This window comes from Nycticebus coucang, chromosome 14 (genome assembly GCF_027406575.1).
Source record: "Nycticebus coucang isolate mNycCou1 chromosome 14, mNycCou1.pri, whole genome shotgun sequence".
In the NCBI taxonomy this organism is placed as follows: Eukaryota; Metazoa; Chordata; class Mammalia; order Primates; family Lorisidae; genus Nycticebus; species Nycticebus coucang.
Genome location: NC_069793.1, coordinates 62565537 through 62588016, shown reverse-complemented (window position 1 = coordinate 62588016; position 22480 = coordinate 62565537). Strand labels below are relative to the sequence as shown.

The 22480-nt window shown below is 34.6% G+C and overlaps 2 protein-coding genes across 2 annotated transcripts; both read left to right on the top strand.

Annotated features, from left to right (window-relative positions):
• Positions 1 to 6585: 6585 nt before the first annotated feature.
• On the top strand, positions 6586 to 7515 carry LOC128566044 (olfactory receptor 52A5-like). The gene has a single exon (XM_053562948.1). It carries the CDS (start codon positions 6586 to 6588, stop codon positions 7513 to 7515), a length of 930 nt encoding a protein of 309 aa, XP_053418923.1.
• Positions 7516 to 21233: 13718 nt separating this feature from the next.
• On the top strand, positions 21234 to 22163 carry LOC128566043 (olfactory receptor 52A5-like). Its single transcript, XM_053562947.1, has one exon. It carries the CDS (start codon positions 21234 to 21236, stop codon positions 22161 to 22163), a length of 930 nt encoding a protein of 309 aa, XP_053418922.1.
• Positions 22164 to 22480: the final 317 nt, after the last annotated feature.

Below are 22480 nucleotides of genomic sequence, written 5' to 3'. Positions count from 1 at the left end.
TATTAGAATAGTCTTCTATAAAGATAAACATAGGATAATTTTTAAAAAATCATTGTAATTTTGTTCATATTGTTCATAACTCTAAAATTTATTATTTAAAATTTTAAAGTATTATATGTTAATGAATAGACAATATATAAAACATTTTTCATGATAACAATAATATAGTGTGTATGTATGTGAGCAGTAGAGCACCATAGGAGTAGAGTCTTAGTATGTGATTTAAGTCAAATGGATATCAGTTTAAAATGTATTTTTATAATTTTAAGAATATTGTATATAATCTCTATGCTAACCACAAGGAAAATGATAGAATATACACAGAAGGAAATCAAAAAGTGTTACAACGAGGTCAACTGAACACAAATGAGGGCAGCAAGCAAGAAAAGGGGGGGCAAAAATGCTATAAGACATAAAGAAAATTAATAACCAAATGCCACTAGGTTCTTTTCACTAAGTAATTACTTTAAATGTGTTTTAAACTTAAACTTCCCAGTCAAAAGTTATAGATTTGGAGAAAGAAAATAAATAAAATCACAGTATTTAATTATTTTATCTAAAAGATAAGCACTTAAGGACAAGGAACACATCTAGTTTGAAAGTAAAAGGATGGGACAAACTATTTCATGTACATGCTAACCAAAAGAGAAAAGTAGTGGCTGAATTAATTTCAAATAATATAAAGTCAAAGTCTGTTACAGCAGAAAAAGACATTATATAATTATCAAATGCCCATTAAACAAGATAATATAACAAATATAAACAGTATGCCCTGAAGCCCAGAGATCCTAAATATGCAAAGCAAATATTGACAGAATTAAAGAGAGAAATAAAGGATTCTATAACAATCACTGGAGACTTCAATACTGCAATTTCGATGATTCATTAAAATTAAAAAACATATAAAATAAATTGGGAAATAGAGAATTTGAACAACACTGTAGAGCAATATCAACAATATTCTACCCAATAACAGAATACATATTTTTCTCAATTGCACATGGAATCTTATCCAGAATTTTCATAGTTTGGGCATAACGTAAGCCTTAATAAATGTAAAAATAGTGAAATTATACAGTGTGTATTTTCTGATCACAATGGAATGAAACTAGAAGCTAATAGAGAAAGGTATCTGGAAAGTCCCTAAATATGTGGAAATTAAAGCACAAAATCTTAAACAACCAATTAGTCAAAGAAGAAATCTCAAGAATAATTAGAAAATATTTTGATAAATAAAACTAAAAACACTGTATAAACATATGGGATGCATCAAAAACAATGTAAAGAGGGAAGTTTATAAACATGAATGAATTTAAGTTGTTGATTTAAGATCTCCCTGTTCGTTTACATTAGAAAGTGAACAGGGAGATCTTAAATCAACAACTTAAATTTGCACCTTAGGAAACTAGGAAAAAAAAAAAAAAGAAAGAAAGAAAGAAAGAAAATACTAAGCCCAAATCAGGCACAACTAAAGAAATAATAAATATTAGTGCCCAGATATGCAACATAGAAAACAAAAACAATAGAGAAAATCAATGAAACATTTTGTTCTTTAAAAATATAAACAGAATTAACAAAATGTTAACTATATAAACAAAGGGAAAAAAGAGAAGACTCAAATAACTAAAAGCAACAAAGAAAGAGAGATAGGGTAACAAATTATATAGAAATAAAAATGATTTTTAATAATTTAATAACCTAAATGAATTAGAACAATTTCTAGGAAACTACTGAGCCTGAAGCGCAAAGAAACAGTGTATCTGAATTGTTATAATATTCAGAATGATGTTGGCTGTGGTTTTGTCACACAAGGCTGTTATAATTTTTAGTTATATTCCTTCTATGTCTGGTTAGCTGAGGGTTTTTGTCATGAAAGGGTGCTGGATTTTGTTCAATGCTCTTCCTACATCTATTAAGATGATCAGATTGTCTTCGCAGTCTTCATCAAAATACAAACATCCTATTTCACAAATCTAGAAAAAGTAATTCTAGAATTACTCTTTGTTTGGAACCAGAAAAGAGGTCAAATAATCAAAGTAATCTTAAGCAAAAATAACAAATATGGAGGCATGAGATTACCAGATTTTGAAGAATACGTCAAGGCTACCGTAACCAAAACAGCATGGCTTTGGCATACAAGTAGAGACATAGGCCAATGGAGCAGAACAGAGAACCCTGATTAAGAAAACCATCCATTAGCCGGGCGTTGTGGCGGGCACCTGTAGTCCCAGCTACTCGGGAGGCTGAGGCAAGAGAATCGCTTAAGCCCAGGAGTTAGAGGTTGCTGTGAGCTGTGTGAGGCCATGGCACTCTACTGAGGGCTATAAAGTGAAACTCTGTCTCTACAAAAAAAAAAAAAACCATCCATATACAGTCAGTGGATCTTTAACAATGCAGACAATGATATACACTAGGGGGAAAAAGTCCTATTCAGTAAATGATGCTGGGAAATTTGGATAGCCACATGTAGAAGACGGAAACAGGATTCTTATCTCCTACAACTCACAAAAATTAATGCAAGATGAATAAAAGATTTGAATTTATTCTAAAGAATTTTAGAATAAAATATGAGAAAACTTTTCAAGATAATTAGTCTAGATGAAGAATTTATGACTAACGCCTGGATGGTAATTGCAGCAACAACAAAAATAAACAAATGACACTTGATTGAATTAAAAATTAAATTACATTAAAAGCCTCCACAGAGCTATGGAAATAATTGAAAAAACAAATAGAGAAGCTAAAGGATTAAAAATATTCACAAAGGATACATCTGGTCATATCTAGAATTTATACATCTGATACATCTGCTAATCTGATACAAATGATACATCTGATAATATCTAGAATCTACAAAGAAAAACAAATTAGCAAGAAAAAAGATAAAGATGGGCAAAACACAATTAGCTTGTCAAAAGAAGATAGACAAATGGCCAATAAATATGAAAAAAATGCTTAATGTCACTAATTATCAGGAAACTGCAAATTAAAAAACACAATGATACAGTACCTTACTCCTATTGGAATGGCTTTTATTATATTAAAATTTCAAAACAATACATTCTGGAGGAAATGTAGAGAAAAATGAATGTTTAAACACTGTCGGTGGAATTACAAATTAGTATAACTTCTATGGAAAGTAGGGTGGAGATACCTCAAACTTAAAGTAGTGAATAACTTGCTTCTGGTAAAGAAGCTTGGGGTTGAGAAGGATAATGACACCCTAGGGATATAAAAAGAATTTGATGCTCTGTGATCAGTCTGATTTTTAAGGCAAGCCCAGTGACTGTTTCATTAATATCTACTTGTGCTGGAAATTTGGTGGCAACAACTTGATAAAACCAGCCCATGCTTGCACATGCAGACCAGTTCTCAGCTCCATGTAGGTAAATTTCTTCCTCTGGAACTCAGGACCTGAGAGAAGGTGACAGTTTATTTTAGGAAAACTTAGTAGTATAGGGGCTTCGATATACTTTACTCAATGATCATTCTTTACTCAATGATGTTTTTGTCTCTGTTTTCTCTGTGTTTATAATTTTTCATAAGAAAGAATAAAAGTCTAAATTAATGTAATTTTGAGTTAAATACTTTCATAGGTAATTAAATAATATTTTCTTGTGTTTCTGATCTCAGAATAATGACATAAGCAATATTGTAATCATTTTTTCTGGATTCTAGTCAATTCTCTCTCATTTAATCATAATGTTCCCTGAATTATTGAAAATTTAAAAAAAAGAATAACTTATAGATTAATGCATTAGTCTCTGTAGAAATGTGGCAGGTGGTTGAGTAATGTAAAAAATAGGAAATAGACTGGAGAATCATGTGCCTTGAAAAGACTTACTGCCTGATTTATTTACCCAGCAGTTCAGTCTTCTCTCTGTCAGGCAAGAGCACTCCAACCTCCTTTTTGCCTGTTTTCTTCCATTGGAGATCGTCTACTGCCTCTCCTCTTCTTTGGATACTTCCATTCAGTCAGTAGGAATGAGAATCCCACTTTATATGACAGCAATTGGACTATTTTGAAAAGCAAAGGTCATCAAGCTCATACCATGTTGTCTCTTACAGAAACTGGGTTTAAGGAAATGTAGATGCATGTATTTCCACCATCAAATTATTACATACTCAGGATGCTTGTAAATGAAGAATAATCATACGACCTTTTTAACCACAAAGAAAATACATAAATATTATGTAACCTTCTTAATTCAACTCTGATCATTTGATGACTGCTTGGGAAAACAGCCAAACTTACACAAGCGCTTTGAGGCAAGGACTAGGCATGGGCATGGGTGACCATAGTAATATTCAGCAATGAGGTTTGTAGCACTTTTTTTAGGATGAGTTTGTGAACTTCATTGCCTGACCTCATATACAAGATGGTGAGGAAAAGCTCTTTGACTCTAGAACTTTCCTCTTCTCGCAGATATTTTTAACATCAAGAAGTTTTCACTTCTCAGTATTTTTGTTTTCTCTCTCCCCGGTACTTATAACCTGCTTTTGCCTTGACACAGTATCAGGCTTTTCATAAGCTACTGTTTATTTGCTTGATTTGCTACAGAAATGGATCTGTTCCATATTATCACCTCATTTAACACTAGGTAAGTGAGGTTAATGTCTTTAATTTGCAGATGAGTAAAATAGTAGGTATGGTACTTGAGCAAGATGCCATAAATGTGAATGAGGGATCCAGAATGAGTACCCAGGTCATCTCTCTGTTTTCAAGCCTTTATTTTAACCACTTGCTGAATAGTGGGAAAGCAATCTGATAAAAGAATTATCATCAAATTGATGGATATAATTATACTATTTATTTTGCTTTTATTTTTATTTATTTATTTATTTTGGCTGGGGCTGGGTTTGAACCCGCCACCTCCAGCATATGGGACCAATGCCCTACCCGCTGAGCCACAGGCGCTGCCCTATTTTGCTTTTAAAGCACTGGTGCCAAACCTGTAACTCTTGGGCTGCATGTAGATTTTTGAGGTCTATTTTGTTTATCTGTGGTGTCAGCATAAAAAATATGCATGGACCTTTTGTTATTTTTTTTTTCAGAGGCTCATCACTTTTCCTTAGTGTTTGTGTATTTAATGTGTGGCCCAAGGGCCCAAGACAACCTTTATTCTTCTAATATGTGACAGAAAAAAAAAATGCTTGACACCCTGCTTTAAACTATTAAACAATTATTAAATGATTAAGAAAATACTGATAACTTTAGCTTATGAGATCTGTTTTGCTTTCATTCTTTATAATTTCTGGCAACTCATGTTGAGGAATAGGAACATTATCCATATAGGTCTCCATTTCTTCTACCATATATTCCAAATATCACATGTAAGTATCAAAGGAAATTATTTTTCACAATTTTTATTGCATTAAACCACATTTATGGCTCTTCTGACTATTTTCTACCAGGGGTCCTCAGACTGTGCCTCATGGGCCACATGAGGCAGTGTGATTGTATTTGTTCCCATTTTGTTTTTTTACTTCAAAATAAGATATGTGCAGTGTACATAGGAATTTGTTCATAGTTTTTTTTTTTAAACTATAGTCCAGCCCTCCAACGGTCTGAGGGAGAGTGAACTGGCCCCCTGTTTAAAAAGTTTGAGGATACCTGCATCTACTCAGTAGTATTGTTGCAGGATCACAAGCAAAGAGATCTCAGTGTCAACTTTTTCTTCTTTAAAAATTTTTGTACCACAAATCTCTTCTATACTTCTAATCCATGTGAAAATGAAACAGTTGCTTGTCTGACATTTGTCCAGAAACCGCCATCCAGAGACAAACAGAAACAGAGATTTCCAACAATATTCATAAAGGGTTTCCTTCATCAGGGTGTAAGGATGTGACCAGATAGAAAACATCTCTTTAGGGAAAGATCAAGATCAGTGTTTAGATATGAATAGCTTGGAGCAAAATTAGAAAATAGTTCAAAAATTAAAGCATGATAAATAAAAATGAGACTAAAGTTGAAAACACAGTTTTGCTAACTGGATTTTATTCTCCCTAAAAGAAATGTAAGTCAAAATTTGGAAAGATTGTAGAATTTAGGAGAGCTTAAGAGCTGGGTATTATAGTCAATGAACACCTTCAGTGTTCAAACATCAATTAATTACCCATGGTATAATGTGAACAAAAATGGGATTTTATTTGGACACTAAGGTTTCCAGGAGAAGTTCTAAGTCGGGAGAAAATATTTGGCTTCTGGAAGTATATAAAAAAGAAATACTTACTGTTGGCTTTTGGGGCAAACTAGTATGGAGGTCATGGGAGGTACTAAAGATCAGAGGACTCACTGTCAGGCTTTCATGCCACTAAAGTTAAGTCAGAAATCCTGAAACTTTCACGTTATTTATTGCCTATATGACTCTAGTAAAGATTGTATGCAATTGTTTATTTTTTCTTTCTTGGTTTGTATTGCAAAACCTCAGAATCTAGCAAGCAGCCATCCAAAGTGCTGAATTTATTTGGCTCAAGGTACAATATGGCAGGATGTGAGCAAGGTCTGAAACATTTTTATGTTCCATCCAAGTTTTCTTCTTTAGGTATCAAAATCACTGGTGAGACGACAGAATACCAATCTCAATGGCCTCCATCAACATGTCATATTGGAACCCCAGAACTGTGATCTTGATTGGCATTCCTGGTCTAGAGCACATGCAATTTTGGATTGGATTTCCCTTTTTTGCCTTGTGCCTAGTGGCTCTTTTGGGAAATGTCATTTTACTAATCATTATCCCTGCAGAACGTAGTTTGCACCAGCCCTTGTACATATTCCTGGCTGTGCTGGCAGCTACGGACATAGGACTCTGTGCAGCCATTGTTCCTAAGATGCTGGCCATTTTTTGGTTCCAAAATTGCTCCATGGCCTTTGATGCCTGTCTAGCCCAATTATTTTTCATCCACACTTTGCAGTGCATGGAGTCGGGCATTCTATTGGCCATGGCCTTTGACCGCTACATTGCCATCTGTGATCCTTTGAGGCACACCTCCATCCTCACCCCTTCTGTTTTGGGTCGCATGATAGTGGTGGTGGCAATTCGAGCTATAGTGCTGGTTGGTCTATTACCCTGTCTAATCAAAAGACTGCATGTTTTCCATTCCATTCACATTGCCCACTCTTACTGCGAGCACATGGCTGTGGTTAAGCTGGCTGCAGAAGACATTCTAGTCAATAAGATATGTGGTCTCTTTGTGGGCTTTACCATTCTTGGATTTGACATGGTTTTTATCCTTGTATCTTATGTTCTAATTTTCCAAGCTGTTTTTCATCTACAACAAAAGGAGGCACGGCTTAAAGCATTTAACACATGCACAGCTCATATTTTTGTCTTCCTTGAATTTTATATTCTTGCCTTTTTCTCTTTTTTCAGCCATCGTTTTGGACATGTTGCCCCTTCTACCCACATTCTTTTGTCTACTATCTATCTCCTTGTGCCACCTGCACTCAATCCTATTGTCTATGGTGTAAAAAATAAGGTAATTTTTAACCGTGTGGCAAAGTTTTTCTTCTGAATCATGAATTTTAGCAATGATCTAGAAAATGGTGGCCACATGGAGAAGGCCTTTATTTCCTAGAGATGAAGACAGTTTGGGACCTATGTGCTCATCTTGGATTTTAAAGGTATTTATTATTTTCAAAACTATGTGTTGATGTAAAAAGTTTTCAAGTTAAGACTAAGTGTATCTCTTTACAGATAATATATTTGGCTTCTAATTTAATCTTTATTATTTCTTTTCTTTGACTTTTTTTGTATTTAATTTGTAGTCATTTTAACTTATTGATAAAAAACCTTTGGTTGTTGATTTTTAAAGTTGTTATTTAGGATATATGTATTTGTACCTTAATCTTACTGCATTCTACACTTTTTCACCTTCTGTACCCTACTTTTTATTTAACTAAAATAAAGTCATTCACTATGACTCCTGTGTTAACTCATGATATATTGAGATATGTGCTGCTTGAGCACATTTATATATAAATCCATATATTTAAGGATTTTTGATAAACTATTGAGTTCTAACTTAATTTCATTGCAATCAGGGAATACTTTGGAAATTTTAAACACTTGAAATGTATTAAGATTTTTTTTTTTGCCTCAGTATAAGGTTTTTGTGTGACGGAAATAAATTTCCACTATTTAATGTTGCTTCTATTGCTTTTTATGCATTTAATCAAATCAATTATTTCTACCTCAAGAAGGAAGAAAATAAAAAATAAATTAAACACGAATAAATTGACAGATGAACATGATAATGATAGAATAGAAATTAATTAAAAATAAACAAATGATTGGGAAAATTACCAAGTGTTGCTGTCCATGGCCTAGTCAGAGACACAGAGGCAGACACTGCAGATGAAATTAATAATTTATTAAGGGATGGCTGGTGCTCGCTCAGGCACAGCAGCAATTGGCCATCTTTACTCACTTTCTTATATACCTAAACTCATCATATAAAAATAATCTAAGAATAAGGAAGACAAAGGTAAAGATTCCTTATCAGAGTTAATCCAGCAAAGTATGTATACACCTTTCTAAACCAAGAATATCTTGTTTAGAGATAAACAACGATGGAGATGAAACACAAAGGGCTGGATTGTCTATTCGTTTGTCTACTTCTCTATAGGACTAACTGAAAGTATTTGTGTAAATAGATGTAGGGGATAAAGTGCAATGGTTCATTGCCCCAAGCAGATGATCTGTCTCCAGCTATGACTTGGCAAGGGTCTCTAGTACATTCTTTCTTTAAGGTATTACTGCAGCCCAAGTACTGGAAATGTTACTTCTCAGAGCCTCGTGACCTCAAGGAGCACAAATGAGACTGATTCACCTTACAAGGGTGCAGTGGACTGTGCTCCTTTAACAAAGCTAGACAGAAAGAGAGAAAGAGAATCAAATCACTGACATAAAGAAATGATGTATATCACTACATAGTACATGCATTAAAAACATCACTAATGGAATATTGTGAATGAATCTATGCCAACTAATTCAGTAACATAAATAAAATAAGCACAATTCTTGAGATACAAATTTCAAAACTTAAAAAAAGACATGTAAAATCATAATATCCCTACTACTCTAAAATAACAGAATATGTTATATTAGAATTTTCACATAAATCTAAGTTACTTTCACTTGAGAATTATATAAAACATTTAAGCAAAAAAAAGTTGATCCCAAAAAATATTTTTTAAGTGAATGCAGGAGAAATAATAGCACCCAGTTCATATCATGAAGTTTGCATAACCAAAACCCACATCTTTCATGAAAATATACATACAATTGCTTCACAAAATGTTGGCAAATCAAATGCAGAAAAAAGGAGTAAATATTAAATCCTCAAATGCACTGCATGTAGAAGTGAAAGATTGCTTTGACATTTGACATTTAATAATGTAAACCCAATCCAAAAAGGCATGTAAGAAAAATATTTTAGAAATATTAGCAAAGTCAAGAGAGCTTGGAAAAATTCAAAACAGCATTCACAAAAAAATCTATGGTGGATTCGTAGTTAGGGTGAAATATTAAACATGTTTCCCCACATTCAGGAATAATGCCAGGATATCTGTTCCCACCACTTCCATATTGTGTTTGATGTATTAGCCAGTGTAATAAGAAAAGACAATAGGACAGATGAGGAAAACAGAAAGAAGTGAAACTATTTCTGTTTGCAATTGATATTGGTCACAAATTAGATACTGTTATGTAATTAAAGAATGGCACTTATAAACAAAATAGTAATAAATAAGATTTTATATTTTTATCATGCACTGAAATTTATTAATGAGAAGATATAAAAGTCCTGGATGAAAATATCTTTCTCCTAAAATGGTTAACTTTTCTTTCATAGAAAAAAGAGAGCCTCAATGGATCACGTGATGACACCAAGAGTTTTCAGATTTTGTGAGATCACGTCTTTTAAATTTTCCCCTTACTGTCATGAGGTAGCCCTTACTTCTAGAATGTGATCCTTGTTGGAAGAGTAAACAATACTCAGGTTAGTAATCCTGAGCAGGGCTCTGCTAGAGTCTCAGAGGAAATTCCCTCTATATTGTCAGGGTTTGAAACCCACACACTCTATTCCTAGCAAAGATTAGATGCTGAAGTTTCTGCTCATGTCTTTCACCTCTGAACAACTCCTGTTCTCTGTTCTATTTCTTGGATACCAAAAGCCACATCCCTATAATCATCTTAATAATAATCAAATTTCCCTATAGAGCCATCTATCCTAAACCAGCAGGAGAAAGTTATTGCTAGGTTTCATAAATCATTTAGTTCTGCAAGTCTTTGTGCTATATGATTACAATTATCAGTGAGCTTTTAAACAAAACATGCACTTAAATTTTGAAAAGTGAATTCTAAAAAGCATTCATAGTTGTTTGTAAAATGTTTTATTTGTTGAGTCAGCAATGAAATGGCATATTAAGGCTCTTCAGAGAGCAGAATAAAAAGGATATAGATCTGTTATAGATAAATCTATTACATACATCTATATAGACATCCATGTAGATATCAGCATACACATGTTTATTTATGTACATGTATAAACATGAATGTGCATGTATATATTATGTATATACAATATATAATACATAAACATATACATATATATATATAGAGAGAGAGAGAGAGAGAGATTTCTTATAAGAATTGCTTCATGTGATTACGGAGGCTGGAAGTCTCACAATCTGGTGGTATAATTCACACTGAGTTTGAAGGTCTGAGAATCAGTGGACCAATAGTATAAGTCCAGGTCTGAGTCCAAAAGCCTGAGGAAAAGAAGAAATGGATGTCAGCTCAAGTAGAGACAGTGAATTTACCTTACTCCACATTTTTTTATATTATTTTTAGGCCCTCAATAGATTGTATGATACCCACCTACATTGGTGAGTGTGATCTTCTTTAGACAATTAATTGATTTAAGTACTTATCTTTTACAGAGACATTCTCACAGGTACACCAAGAGATAATGTTTACCACCTATCTGAGCATCTTCAGTTTAGTTGACATAGCATTAGCTATCAAAACTAGCATAAAAAGTATAGGTCAATGATAAAGACAACAAGCAAAAAGTATACTAAACAATTCATTTAAAAGACTTAAACATTTAGAAGTGAATATAGAAAGCTAACATCATACTGTTGTAATCATACTCACTTTATGAAACATAGTGTGGTGACAGTTCAAACATAAGGAATTTGCGAGTTTAAAATATTTTTTTCATTGAAAACAAGTAGAAGAAACTCATCTGAAATTCATCTGTTTATACATTTCAATAGTATTTAGCAAATATTTCAAAGTATCCATTAAAAGTCCACAAACATAATTACTACCATCTTTTTCTACAAAATGATTTATTTGTGCATCATTCTTTGTCCAAAGTGTGGTTTCTCTCTGTTCATTGGATTAAGAAAGTTTGAAAGAAATTCAAATAATTATTACTTGTAACAGGAGATTGTAATAACGAGGAATTGGCTACCAAGAGGTGAAGAGAACTCTAAAACATATATAAATATCAGATGTACAAAATAGCCACAAACTCAGATGTGAGATAGCGTACCCAAGAATGAAACTCCCCTCTCTTGATCTGAAATCTAGATGTAAGAAAAGACACAAACTTGGGTTGTTAGAAGACAGAAAAATGGTTCTGATGCTATTTTGCAAAAAATCTGCCCTCTTGGCTGCCAGCCCACGATTTTCAGAGAAAGCTGTTGGCCACATGTCACAAACAAGCATGGTGAAGCGGAGTGAGACAGAGTGGAATTGGTGGGGAATGAAGAAAATACAGCACAAGAGAAGACACTGAACAAAGGATGGCACTGGGAGGACTGATTGAGCTGATGCCTACAGCCAACCCCAAAGCACAAAATCAGCTTTATTTTATAGTATCTGTACAGGGTTTGTCCAGGGGGAAGTAGCATAGACAAAATGGGGAAATAGCATAAAGAAAAGATATAGTTTTTGTCTTATAGTACGATAGAAAAATGTAAATGACTTTAACAAATACAAACCATCTTGTTGATTGTTTCTGCTCAACTTCATTAACATATATCAAGAAGTAAGAAGGGCAAGATCACAAGGATTTTAGCATAGTTGACAAAACAAAGGAAGAACTATGTGACTGAGTGGTTACTACTTAACTTTGTTAGCATATGACAAGGAGAAAGAATGGAGAGATCTCAAGGATCTCTGCATAGTTAACTAAACAAAGAAAGGGCTATGTGACTTCTGGCAGAGGGAGCATGAAGAAAGGAAAATGGCTGTTTTGGGAATGGAGGAGAAGCAGTTGGGGGTTCATTCTCTGAATGTTCCCCAGGCTGTGAGGGCTCTGCCATCTCACAGCGCACTCTCTACAGCCACAGAGTACTCTGTGCTTTGTGCTCTGCAGAAATATGGCACTGGAGAAGTGGCAAGAATGGTAAGAGCCTACGGAGACTGGAGAAGACACACAGGCTCCTGGGGAATAAAAACACAGGAACCAAGAAGTAAAAAATAAAATATGTAGGGGACCATAGTTCATTTTTTTACAGAGAAACAAAAGACAATGAAGCTGAGAGACAATCATTAATCAGCACATTTTGAATGGAAAATAATAGAGTTGTTGGTAAATGCATTTGAAACACAGCTTGCAAACAGGACAGTGGCAGACATTTACCTTCAGTGAATGCAATACTCACAGCAGTCGTCACCTCACATAAATGACAAAACATTCACATATTTTCTCTATAGTGCTTTAACAGACATGTCTTAAAAAATCACATAGCATAAGATGAGCAAGCAGAAGCTGACTTTATTCTTCTACTGTTGCTAGGAACTGGAGAGAAAATGCAGACCAAGTCTGAATGCATAGCTTCACTTAACCCAAGGGAGGGAGAGTTTTTGAGAGTTGGGTTTTGAGGATTGTAGGTTATCTCTGCTTATTAATTGCCTTAACTCAGAGAAAAGTAAACTTTTTCTTATATTCATGGCATGAGGTTGAATCACAACTTGGTACAAGATACGCACAGAAGTTAGGGTCCTACCCTGCCTGGTACAGAGCCTGGGAGACAGGGATGCTATTCTCTTTCATGACTATGTTTCAAAGAGATGACCTTTAGATTTTTGAAAAATATGCCTGTATTGTAAACCTCTCAAGAGGTTTTCAAAAGATTTATGTCTCAAATTGACACAGAAAGAATACACATTTACAATTTTTCAAAGAGAATGTTCTAGGGAAAAAGGAGAGCAAGAGCCTTGAGTTGGGACGACGATAATCTAAGGTTTGGTCAAGCTGAAGAGAGCCTTAAGAACTTTCTGGCCACATTTTATGTGTAAATAAGGAATATACACATGGCAGTTGTGGAATAAACATGGTTTCCTTTCTCTGTACACCACAAGAGCCAGTGCAAATCTTGGCATATCCCATGAGAATAATTTTAGGGCTTCACAAGAAAGATAAACATCTATTAATAGAGATAGAAAACTATGGAGGCCCAAACTCAAGCCTTACCACATTGTAATCAGAATTCCTTCATAGAAGAAGTTCTAGTCTGCATGCAATTTACCATTTTTTTTTTTTTTTACAATAAGAAATGAGGCCAGATAATACAGTGATGTGGGTAGAGGTCCTTCTATAAATGTCTTTATGAGAATAGACTTTGAGGCCTTTGAAACTCTTCTTTTATAGATTATTTTCTTGGAAGCAAAGTTTATATTTTCATTTCTTCTACATCATAACTTTTCTTTTTCTTTTTTTGGTAGAGACAGGCTTTTGCTCTGGCACCAAGCAAGGAGTACAATGGTGAAATTTTAGTTCACTTTAACCTCAAATTTCTGAGCTCAAGCAATCCTCCCATGTCACCCACCCAAGTAACTAGAATGACAGGCACATGCCAACATGGCCCTGAAGTCTTGGCTTCAAGAGATCTTTCTGTCTTGGCCTGGGATTGCAGCTGCCTGGCAGTACAATAGGAAAATGTAAATGACTTTAAGAAACACAAACCATCTTGTTAATGGTTTCTGCTCAACTTCATTAACATATGTCAAGAAGTAAGAAGGGCAAGATCACGTTATGACTTTTCATTAAAAAATTTAAAACAGATAATATCATTGATCATAAGCATTTGTATCATCTAATAGGTCATTGATATTATCTAATCAATCAGCTTATTATAAAATTTGGCAGTGTTTCCAGGCCCCCCATGCCTTTTAATACTAGGTATCATAAGTTCATTATGAATATCATTTTTAAAATATTAATGCATTAAATCATAGGACAATCTAACATCTATCACTTTCAAAAAAATGGTAAATGTATCAAAGTCAATAAAGTTGAGGTTTTGTCAAGTCTTAGAATACAATCATCTTCCAGTCCCCAAATCATAAAATATTTATATCCTTCAAGCTTGAACTTTTATCCTTCAAGCTTGAATCAATAGTCACTCATTTTGAGGTTTTCTGTGTCTTCTTTACTAATGTCTTACTATATGATAACACAGTAAGAGAGAACACTGGTAGCCAAAAGAGATTTTGTGCAAGTTCATGGATTATACCACATTTTTTCTGCATATACCACCAATATTTCTACTGTCACCTCTAGAATATCACATGAGTTGAACTGCAGCTTTTATTGAAGTCTAGAGCCCTCCAAAAACTCTGATCTCTCAGGTGGGCACAGAGAAGTCCTCCCTCAGGGGATTGTCCATTAGCTGGTGATCTGATGGAATAAAAGCAAACTAGCATCTCCAGAATCCTGAATCAATTATAGATACTTGTGATATGCAGGACTGACTACCAGCTCCCCTAGCCTTGTGTTCTGGTATTTACCAATGTATCGGCTATAACTATCTCACGAAGGGGAGCCTCAGGTACTTCCTAGTAGGGGTGAAACCCAACGCCTATTGGTCTATAGGTTCGCAGGCACATTTTCCATCTTCAGTTAAATATGATGGCTTGCCTTGGACTGTGACCATCATCTGTCGCAATGGTATTATCATTTACATCAGCTCAAGTATGTCTTTCTTTATGGACAAGGTCATTCAATGGTCCATAAATAGAGAAAATAAGTCTTCAGCAGACATTTTCTTCATCAATTCTTCTTCGGGACTTTGATCCTAAAAGTGAGTAATAACTAAGTCATAAGGAGGGGAAATATGTCTGCAACATCTCTTCCACATTAACAAGTTAGTAAAATGTTTGTATATCTGAAGTCTTTTTATATGATAGTACATAGTACTATCCTATAACAGTAAGACAGAATTTCTGGCTCCTGGACACTAAAGCTGTTATTACTGCCACATCCAGATAATCAGTTGCTTCAAAAAATGGTCATATTGTTTCTTTTTCCTATATTATTATGCAAAACCTTAAACCTTGGACAAATATTTTACCCTTCTAGCAGTCTTGGAATTTTATTTCCCTGAACTGGTTCATCTGATATTTTTCACTAAGTCATTGATCAAGAATTATATCATTCAATTCTTTAATTCTAGATCAAGTCATCATTCTGCTAAATGCTCCAAAAGTGTTAGGTTATTAGTTCATATACAAAAAGCTGTGTAAAATGCAATATTTTCAGACAACAAATGGTTGCATATGGAAAATAGTCAGATTGCCCAGAATTCTAGGGGAGGGGACTCCGAAATTTAAAAAAAGTTTCTTTTCTTTTATAATGTTGTCCATACAGTATATGAACTGAACTTCTCAAATAGAAGTTGTATAGAGAATGCCAATAAAAAATCCTAGGTAAGTTCTATCAGTTATCAATAACAAGAACACTACTGAATTTTGTTCTGTTGTTTCATGAAGTATTTATCTAACCAGGTGTCTTGTATTCTCAGTAAAGAGTATTTGTGTTATGCGTAGCTGCATACCTACACTGGAATATAACTCTGGGTCCTCAGATGACTGGGAAACTCATCACCTAGAGATCCTTAGTAGAATACTCTGACAGTAGAGTTGCACAAGTAGTCACTATGAAATTGCATAGATACTGCTGAGGCGGGTAGCAAAGTTGAACAAGACAGAGAGTAATGTGTTCTCAAACTGGCCTAAACAATATGAACAGTCTGAAGTATTTTCCTCCTAAAGACATAAAAATGTTACTTTTTGTTTTAGAATCTGTAAAGTGCTGTAATAAAAGAAATTTAGTGGTACTAATAGTAATAACATAGGTATTACAGCTATATGAGTTGCAGCTATTTGCAAAGATAAAAGGTCCTGTTTGGTTTCTGTACTCTGTAAGCCTGGTGATAGGCCAAACAGTTGACCAATGGACTGTCTTCCAGCATTCTAATCAAGATACATATTCTCCATTTCTCAGATTCTCTTTTATATTCCAAATGATGTCATATCCATGATGTTCTGAGAGAAACTTGTGATTGGATATTTCCTGATTTTGATTTATTAGGAACACCTTCTCATGAATAGCTGAATGCTTTATGGCTATATACTTACAAGTAATGAACATCTTTTTCCTACAAAATAGGGATGAGTCTTAGAAAGATAATGACTTCTCTAGGGGCCAGAATTGCTCTGGGATCAACTCAGACCTTAAGAAAAGCAAACATTGAAAGAGCTAAATGTAGATGATTAACGACACTTCTCTACTAATGCCTTCCCAAGTCAATAATCTGGAAGGAAAGACTGTTTCATCCGTTGCCTTTATGTTCTAGCTACTTATTTGTTTATCTGGGTAAGTTCTTCTCCATGTATTAGAATTTGTATGTGATTAAGGGTTTTTATTATTAATTGCAGTAAAATTTAAAAGGAAGTAGAAAGAAAAGTGAATGAGATTATCTTAATCCTGTATCTCTCAGTAACAATTTTTCCTATGGTGTGTACATTCTTTCTACAGACCCCAGGTTTTCTTTGTTGTTGTTTGTTTGTTGTTTATTTATTTTTTTATGAACAATGAGACACAGACTAGATTTGTGTCATTTAGAAATGGAAAAATGCAAAAGTAATTGAGCACTATCTTTTGAATCATATGTGAAGAAAACATAGAGGACACAAACCCAGTTAATCAGTAGCAAGAGCAGGATAAGAATCAGGTTTTGAAGATTCTCTTCTAATTTTTATAAACAGTATAATTCTAACATTGCTTGGTTTATAATAATTTCATAATAAAAAGGTACAGTCTGTACTTTGCAAAGTTGTGTGTGTCTGTGCAGTTTGCCCAGGAGGGACTGGATATGTGTGAAAAGGGTAAGACAGGAAAGCATCCTAGTGTCCTAAGTAGTTTGTTGTCCAGTCCTTCTGCCACAGTGACCTCAGTTCACGTCCCCTCCCCTGAAACCCAATCTTCTTTGTCTCAGGAACATTAACTCCTTGCATCTTAACCTCTTCTCATACACTTTACCTCTAATTAAGAAATAATTTTATTTCTTTCTCCTTCTCTTCCATTTAGGAATGAACATATTCTGATCTGATTATCATTGAAACCTAAGTTCCACAGAATGCATGTCTATGCTGTCACAGAAGTAACTTTTAAAATATACTCTTTAAAAAAAAGTGGTATGCCTATATATATTTTTTTCATGTACCTACTAACATTTTACAGAAGGATGTGATTACTTGTCAGGTGAGATGGCCAAATTTGTTTAAATAAGTGAAATTTATTGAATCAACCAATGTCTGTGCAAGAGATGTTGATTTTCTACTGTGACAGTGATCATTGTCCCACTTACATGAATGTTTGGTCTTAGATATTTGATACAGGAAATACATTCAGCTCCAGAAAATTCATCTAATGAAGTTCTATTTTCTTCAGAAATTTTTCCTTTTATTTATTTTTTTCCTTTTATTAAATCATATAGATATAGATCATACATTTATGCATTTGTGGGGTACAATGTGTTGATTTTTTATACAATTTGGAGTGCTCACATCAAACAAACCAATATAGCTTTCAGCTCATTTACTTACTCATTGTGTTAAGACATTTATGTTCTAGACTTGATAGATTTGACTTGTACCTTTGCAATATGTTCCATAGGTGTGGTCCCACCATTTATCCTCCCTCTATCAAACCTCCTCCCTCCTCTCCTTTTCCCCTCCACTTCTCTCCTTTATCCTGGGCTATAGTTGTACTTTGTTTTATATTTTCTCAAGAAACCAGTCATATATCTCTGTACTCAACAGAACTTCACTACAGGCTCTGACAAGCAAGAACTGGATCCCAGACACTGAGCGCTTGCTCCTTTCCATGCTTTTTACTGACACTTTCCTATATAATCGTATTTGGTTCTGTCAATAATGCAATAAAGTAACTGATATTATTTCCACATTTATAGTGAGTTAAAAAGTAGAACCAGCATTAAACATATTTTATATTTCTAGATTTTGCATACCACACTACATAGAAAAAAATAATGTGATTAATGCATTATTGCCTATTATGGTGGGACTTGGGCTAATTTTCACTTTTACCTTTAGATCACTAGGCATTTTATTTTTTTTTTCTAATTTCATTTTATTATTAAATCATAGCTGTGTACACTAATGCGATCATGGGGCACCATACACTGGTTTTATAGACCATTTGACATATTTCCATCACACTGGTTTACATAGCCTTCCTGGCATTTTCTTAGTTATTGTGTTAAGACATTTATATTCTACATTTACTAAGTTTCACATGTTCCCTTGTAAGATGCACATAGGTATCTGAAATTAATCCCACCCATCACCCCTCTATCCCCACATGCTCCCCCCTCCAACCCCTCCCTCTATCCCTTCCCCATATTCTTAGGTTATAACTGGGTATAGCTTTCATATGAAAGCCATAACTTAGTTTCATAGTAGGGCTGAGTACATTGGATACTTTTTCTTTCATTCTTGAGATACTTTACTAAGAAGAATATGTTCCAGCTCCATCCATGTAAACATGAAAGAGGTAAAGTCTCCATCTTTCTTTAAGGCTGCATAATATTTCATGGTGTACATATACCACAATTTATTAATCCATTCCTGGATCGATGGACACTTGGGCTTTTTCCATGACTTAGCAATTACGAATTGGGCTGCAATAAACATTCTGGTACAAATATCTTTGTTATGGTGTGATTTTTGGTCTTCTGGGTATATGCCCAGTAGAGGGATTACAGGATTGAATGGCAGATCTATTTTTAGATCTCTAAGTGTTCTCCATATCTCAAAACATCTTTCCAAAAGGAATGTATTAATTTGCATTCCCACCAGCAGTATACAAGTGTTCCCTTTTTTTCACATCCATGCCAACATCTCTGGTCTTGGGATTTTGTGATATAGGCTAATCTTACTAGAGTTAGATGATATCTCAAAGTAGTTTTGATTTGCATTTCTCTGATGATTAAGGATGATAAGCATTTTTTCATATATCTGTAGGCCGTGTGCCTATCTTCTTCAGAGAAGTTTCTCTTCGAGTCTCTTGCCCAGCCTTGGATCCCATCGGATCACTTGTTCTTTTCTTGTTTATACATTTGAGTTCTCTGTGGATTCTGGTTATTAAACCTTTGTCAGAGACATAACCTGCAAATACCTTCTCCCATTCTGAGGACTGTCTGCTTGCTTTCCTTACTGTGTTCTTGGCTGTGCAGAAGCTTTTTAGTTAGATCTATAATTATCTAAGATTATTATCATTTGCAGCTCTTTTAGACCCTGCCTATAACAGCATTTTTAGCTTAACAGGACACCCTATTTATATTTATCAGTAGTCACTTTTAGAGAATCTACCACTTCTTCCACCTGATTTTGTTTCCTATGGGCATGAAAATAAATTTATTTTTAACATATATGTCTTCATTTAGTTAGACATAGTGAACTAATGTTTGTGGCTACAGAAGCTCACATAACAAGCTCTCCTATTTTTCCATCAACTATGATAATATTTTATATTTTATTACATTGAGAACTTTCTGGTCATACACACATATGTATTCCCACTCTATGAACCACTATATTTTTATGTTGTTTTACAGAAATAACCCTTTTAGTTTCCTTTCAGAGAAAAAAAAAAAAAAACATACAAAATTCCTTATGGAGTGAAACACCCTATCCATTCAATATATTTTGCTATAACGTAATTATAAGGAAGAAGGAATAAAACTTTTCTAAACTCATAAATGATTGAGCTTGTAGAATAGTTATTTAAAACAAAAAAATGAGACAGTCGTAAGTTTTCTTTAAGCTTTAGCTAGGGCTTTTTCCAAACAAATAGAATAGGTAAATGATTAAAAAATAGAAGAAATCTAGGATAGGTATGAAGTTGGAAAATCTATCCATAGGTTTCTGAAATTATTCATTGATAACTGATAATAATAAAATCATAAAAAGAATGCTAGGTCGTATGGAACTCCATTACAAACATCAGAGCTCTGTCCTTTTGCATTGGAGACATAACTATTATCATCAAAGCATTTAAGCTACATGGGTTATCTAAGGAGCCAGGTTTTATGGTCCCTTACTGTCCAATTGACATCTACATACCAACTTTCTGTCTTCTCCAAGATTGATGAGTGCTTACATCATTTTCTACCTGATTTTGTTTACACATCCGCTTTGAAAAGTCATGGATCAGAATAAATTTAGTGAATTAAACATGCTTACCTGCTACTAATAAAAGAGTAACTCCTACATGTTGTCTCCTTGAACCACAATAATTATCCTGCATTTCAAGTGGTATTTGTATTGTAGAAAGAACAATTATCCCCAATCCCAGACCTGAAAGTCAACTTCTAAGACATAAGGGGAGGTATTTTGCCCCTTGAATAAGGGAACAGGGAAACATAGGATGAGTCTGCCACTGACTGAAGAGTCTGAACTGTCAGCAATTGGAAAGTGTCATGGGATTAAGGATCTACACTCTGACTTCAAGTGTCACAGGGAATTTTGCCTAAACTGAAATATATCTGGAGTTCGGTCATGTATATGAACAAAAAATGTGAATCTGTGACACCATAGGAGAACACTAGCAGAATCAGTGCTCTTAGAATCACAATTTCCATCTCTACAATTTCTAGGTGATAAACTCTGGTTGATATTCGTCTGCCACAAAAATGCATACCAGCATTGGATTTAGGAAAAGATCTCCAAGAACTCTGATCTGATACTGATGTAAATTGTGCCCGAAGAACCTGTCACATGGTCATTTTTCTATTCATGTTTTTAGTGCTGTGAGAGGAAATACAAGGAACATGTCCTTCTTTCTTTTCCTCCATAGATTTTCTCTAAATAAGTATCAAAACTGATAGTAAAGAATTTCCAAGCCTCATGGAACCCACCAACATGTCATATCTGAACCCAAGGACACTGATCCTGATTGGGATCCCTGGACTGGAGCACGTACAGTTTGGGGTTGGCTTTCCCATCTTTGGCTTGTGCCTTGTGACCCTGCTGGGGAACATCTTCTTGCTAATCATTATCTCTACAGAACGCAGTCTACACGAACCCATGTACATCTTCCTGGCAGTATTGGCAGCCACTGACCTAGGTCTCTGTGTAACCATTGCTCCTAAAATGTTGGCCATCTTCTGGTTTGGCTCTTGCTTAATGGATTTTGATGTCTGTCTCACCCAACTCTTCTTCATTCACGCCTTTCAGGGCATGGAATCTGGCATTCTGCTGGCGATGGCCTTCGATCGCTATGTTGCCATCTGTGATCCTTTGAGGCACACCTCCATCCTCACCCCTTCTGTTTTGGGTCGCATGATAGTGGTGGTGGCAATTCGAGCTATAGTGCTGGTTGGTCTATTACCCTGTCTAATCAAAAGACTGCATGTTTTCCATTCCATTCACATTGCCCACTCTTACTGCGAGCACATGGCTGTGGTTAAGCTGGCTGCAGAAGACATTCTAGTCAATAAGATATGTGGTCTCTTTGTGGGCTTTACCATTCTTGGATTTGACATGGTTTTTATCCTTGTATCTTATGTTCTAATTTTCCAAGCTGTTTTTCATCTACAACAAAAGGAGGCACGGCTTAAAGCATTTAACACATGCACAGCTCATATTTTTGTCTTCCTTGAATTTTATATTCTTGCCTTTTTCTCTTTTTTCAGCCATCGTTTTGGACATGTTGCCCCGTCTACCCACATTCTTTTGTCTACTATCTATCTCCTTGTGCCACCTGCACTCAATCCTATTGTCTATGGTGTAAAAAATAAGGTAATTTTTAACCGTGTGGCAAAGTTTTTCTTCTGAATCATGAATTTTAGCAATGATCTACAAAATGGTGACCATGTGGAGAAGGCCTTATTTCCTAGAGATGAAGACAGTTTGGGCCGTACATGCTCATCTTGGGTGTTTCCCATAATCATCCTGGATTTTAAAGGCATTTATTATTATTTTCAAATCTATGTATGCATGTAAAAAGTATTCAGGTTAAGACTAAAATAGTAGCTCTTTACTGATTATATAGTTGGCTTCTCATTTAATCTTTATTAGTTCTTTTCTTTGACTTTTTGTATTTAATTTGCAGTAATTTTTACTATTGATAAAGAAGCTTTGGTTATTGATTT

Excerpts from the sequence above, each read along its gene's own strand:
- LOC128566044 (XM_053562948.1), top strand. The coding sequence starts at position 6,586 with ATGGCCTCCATCAACATGTCATATTGGAACCCCAGAACTGTGATCTTG.
- LOC128566043 (XM_053562947.1), top strand. The coding sequence starts at position 21,234 with ATGGAACCCACCAACATGTCATATCTGAACCCAAGGACACTGATCCTG.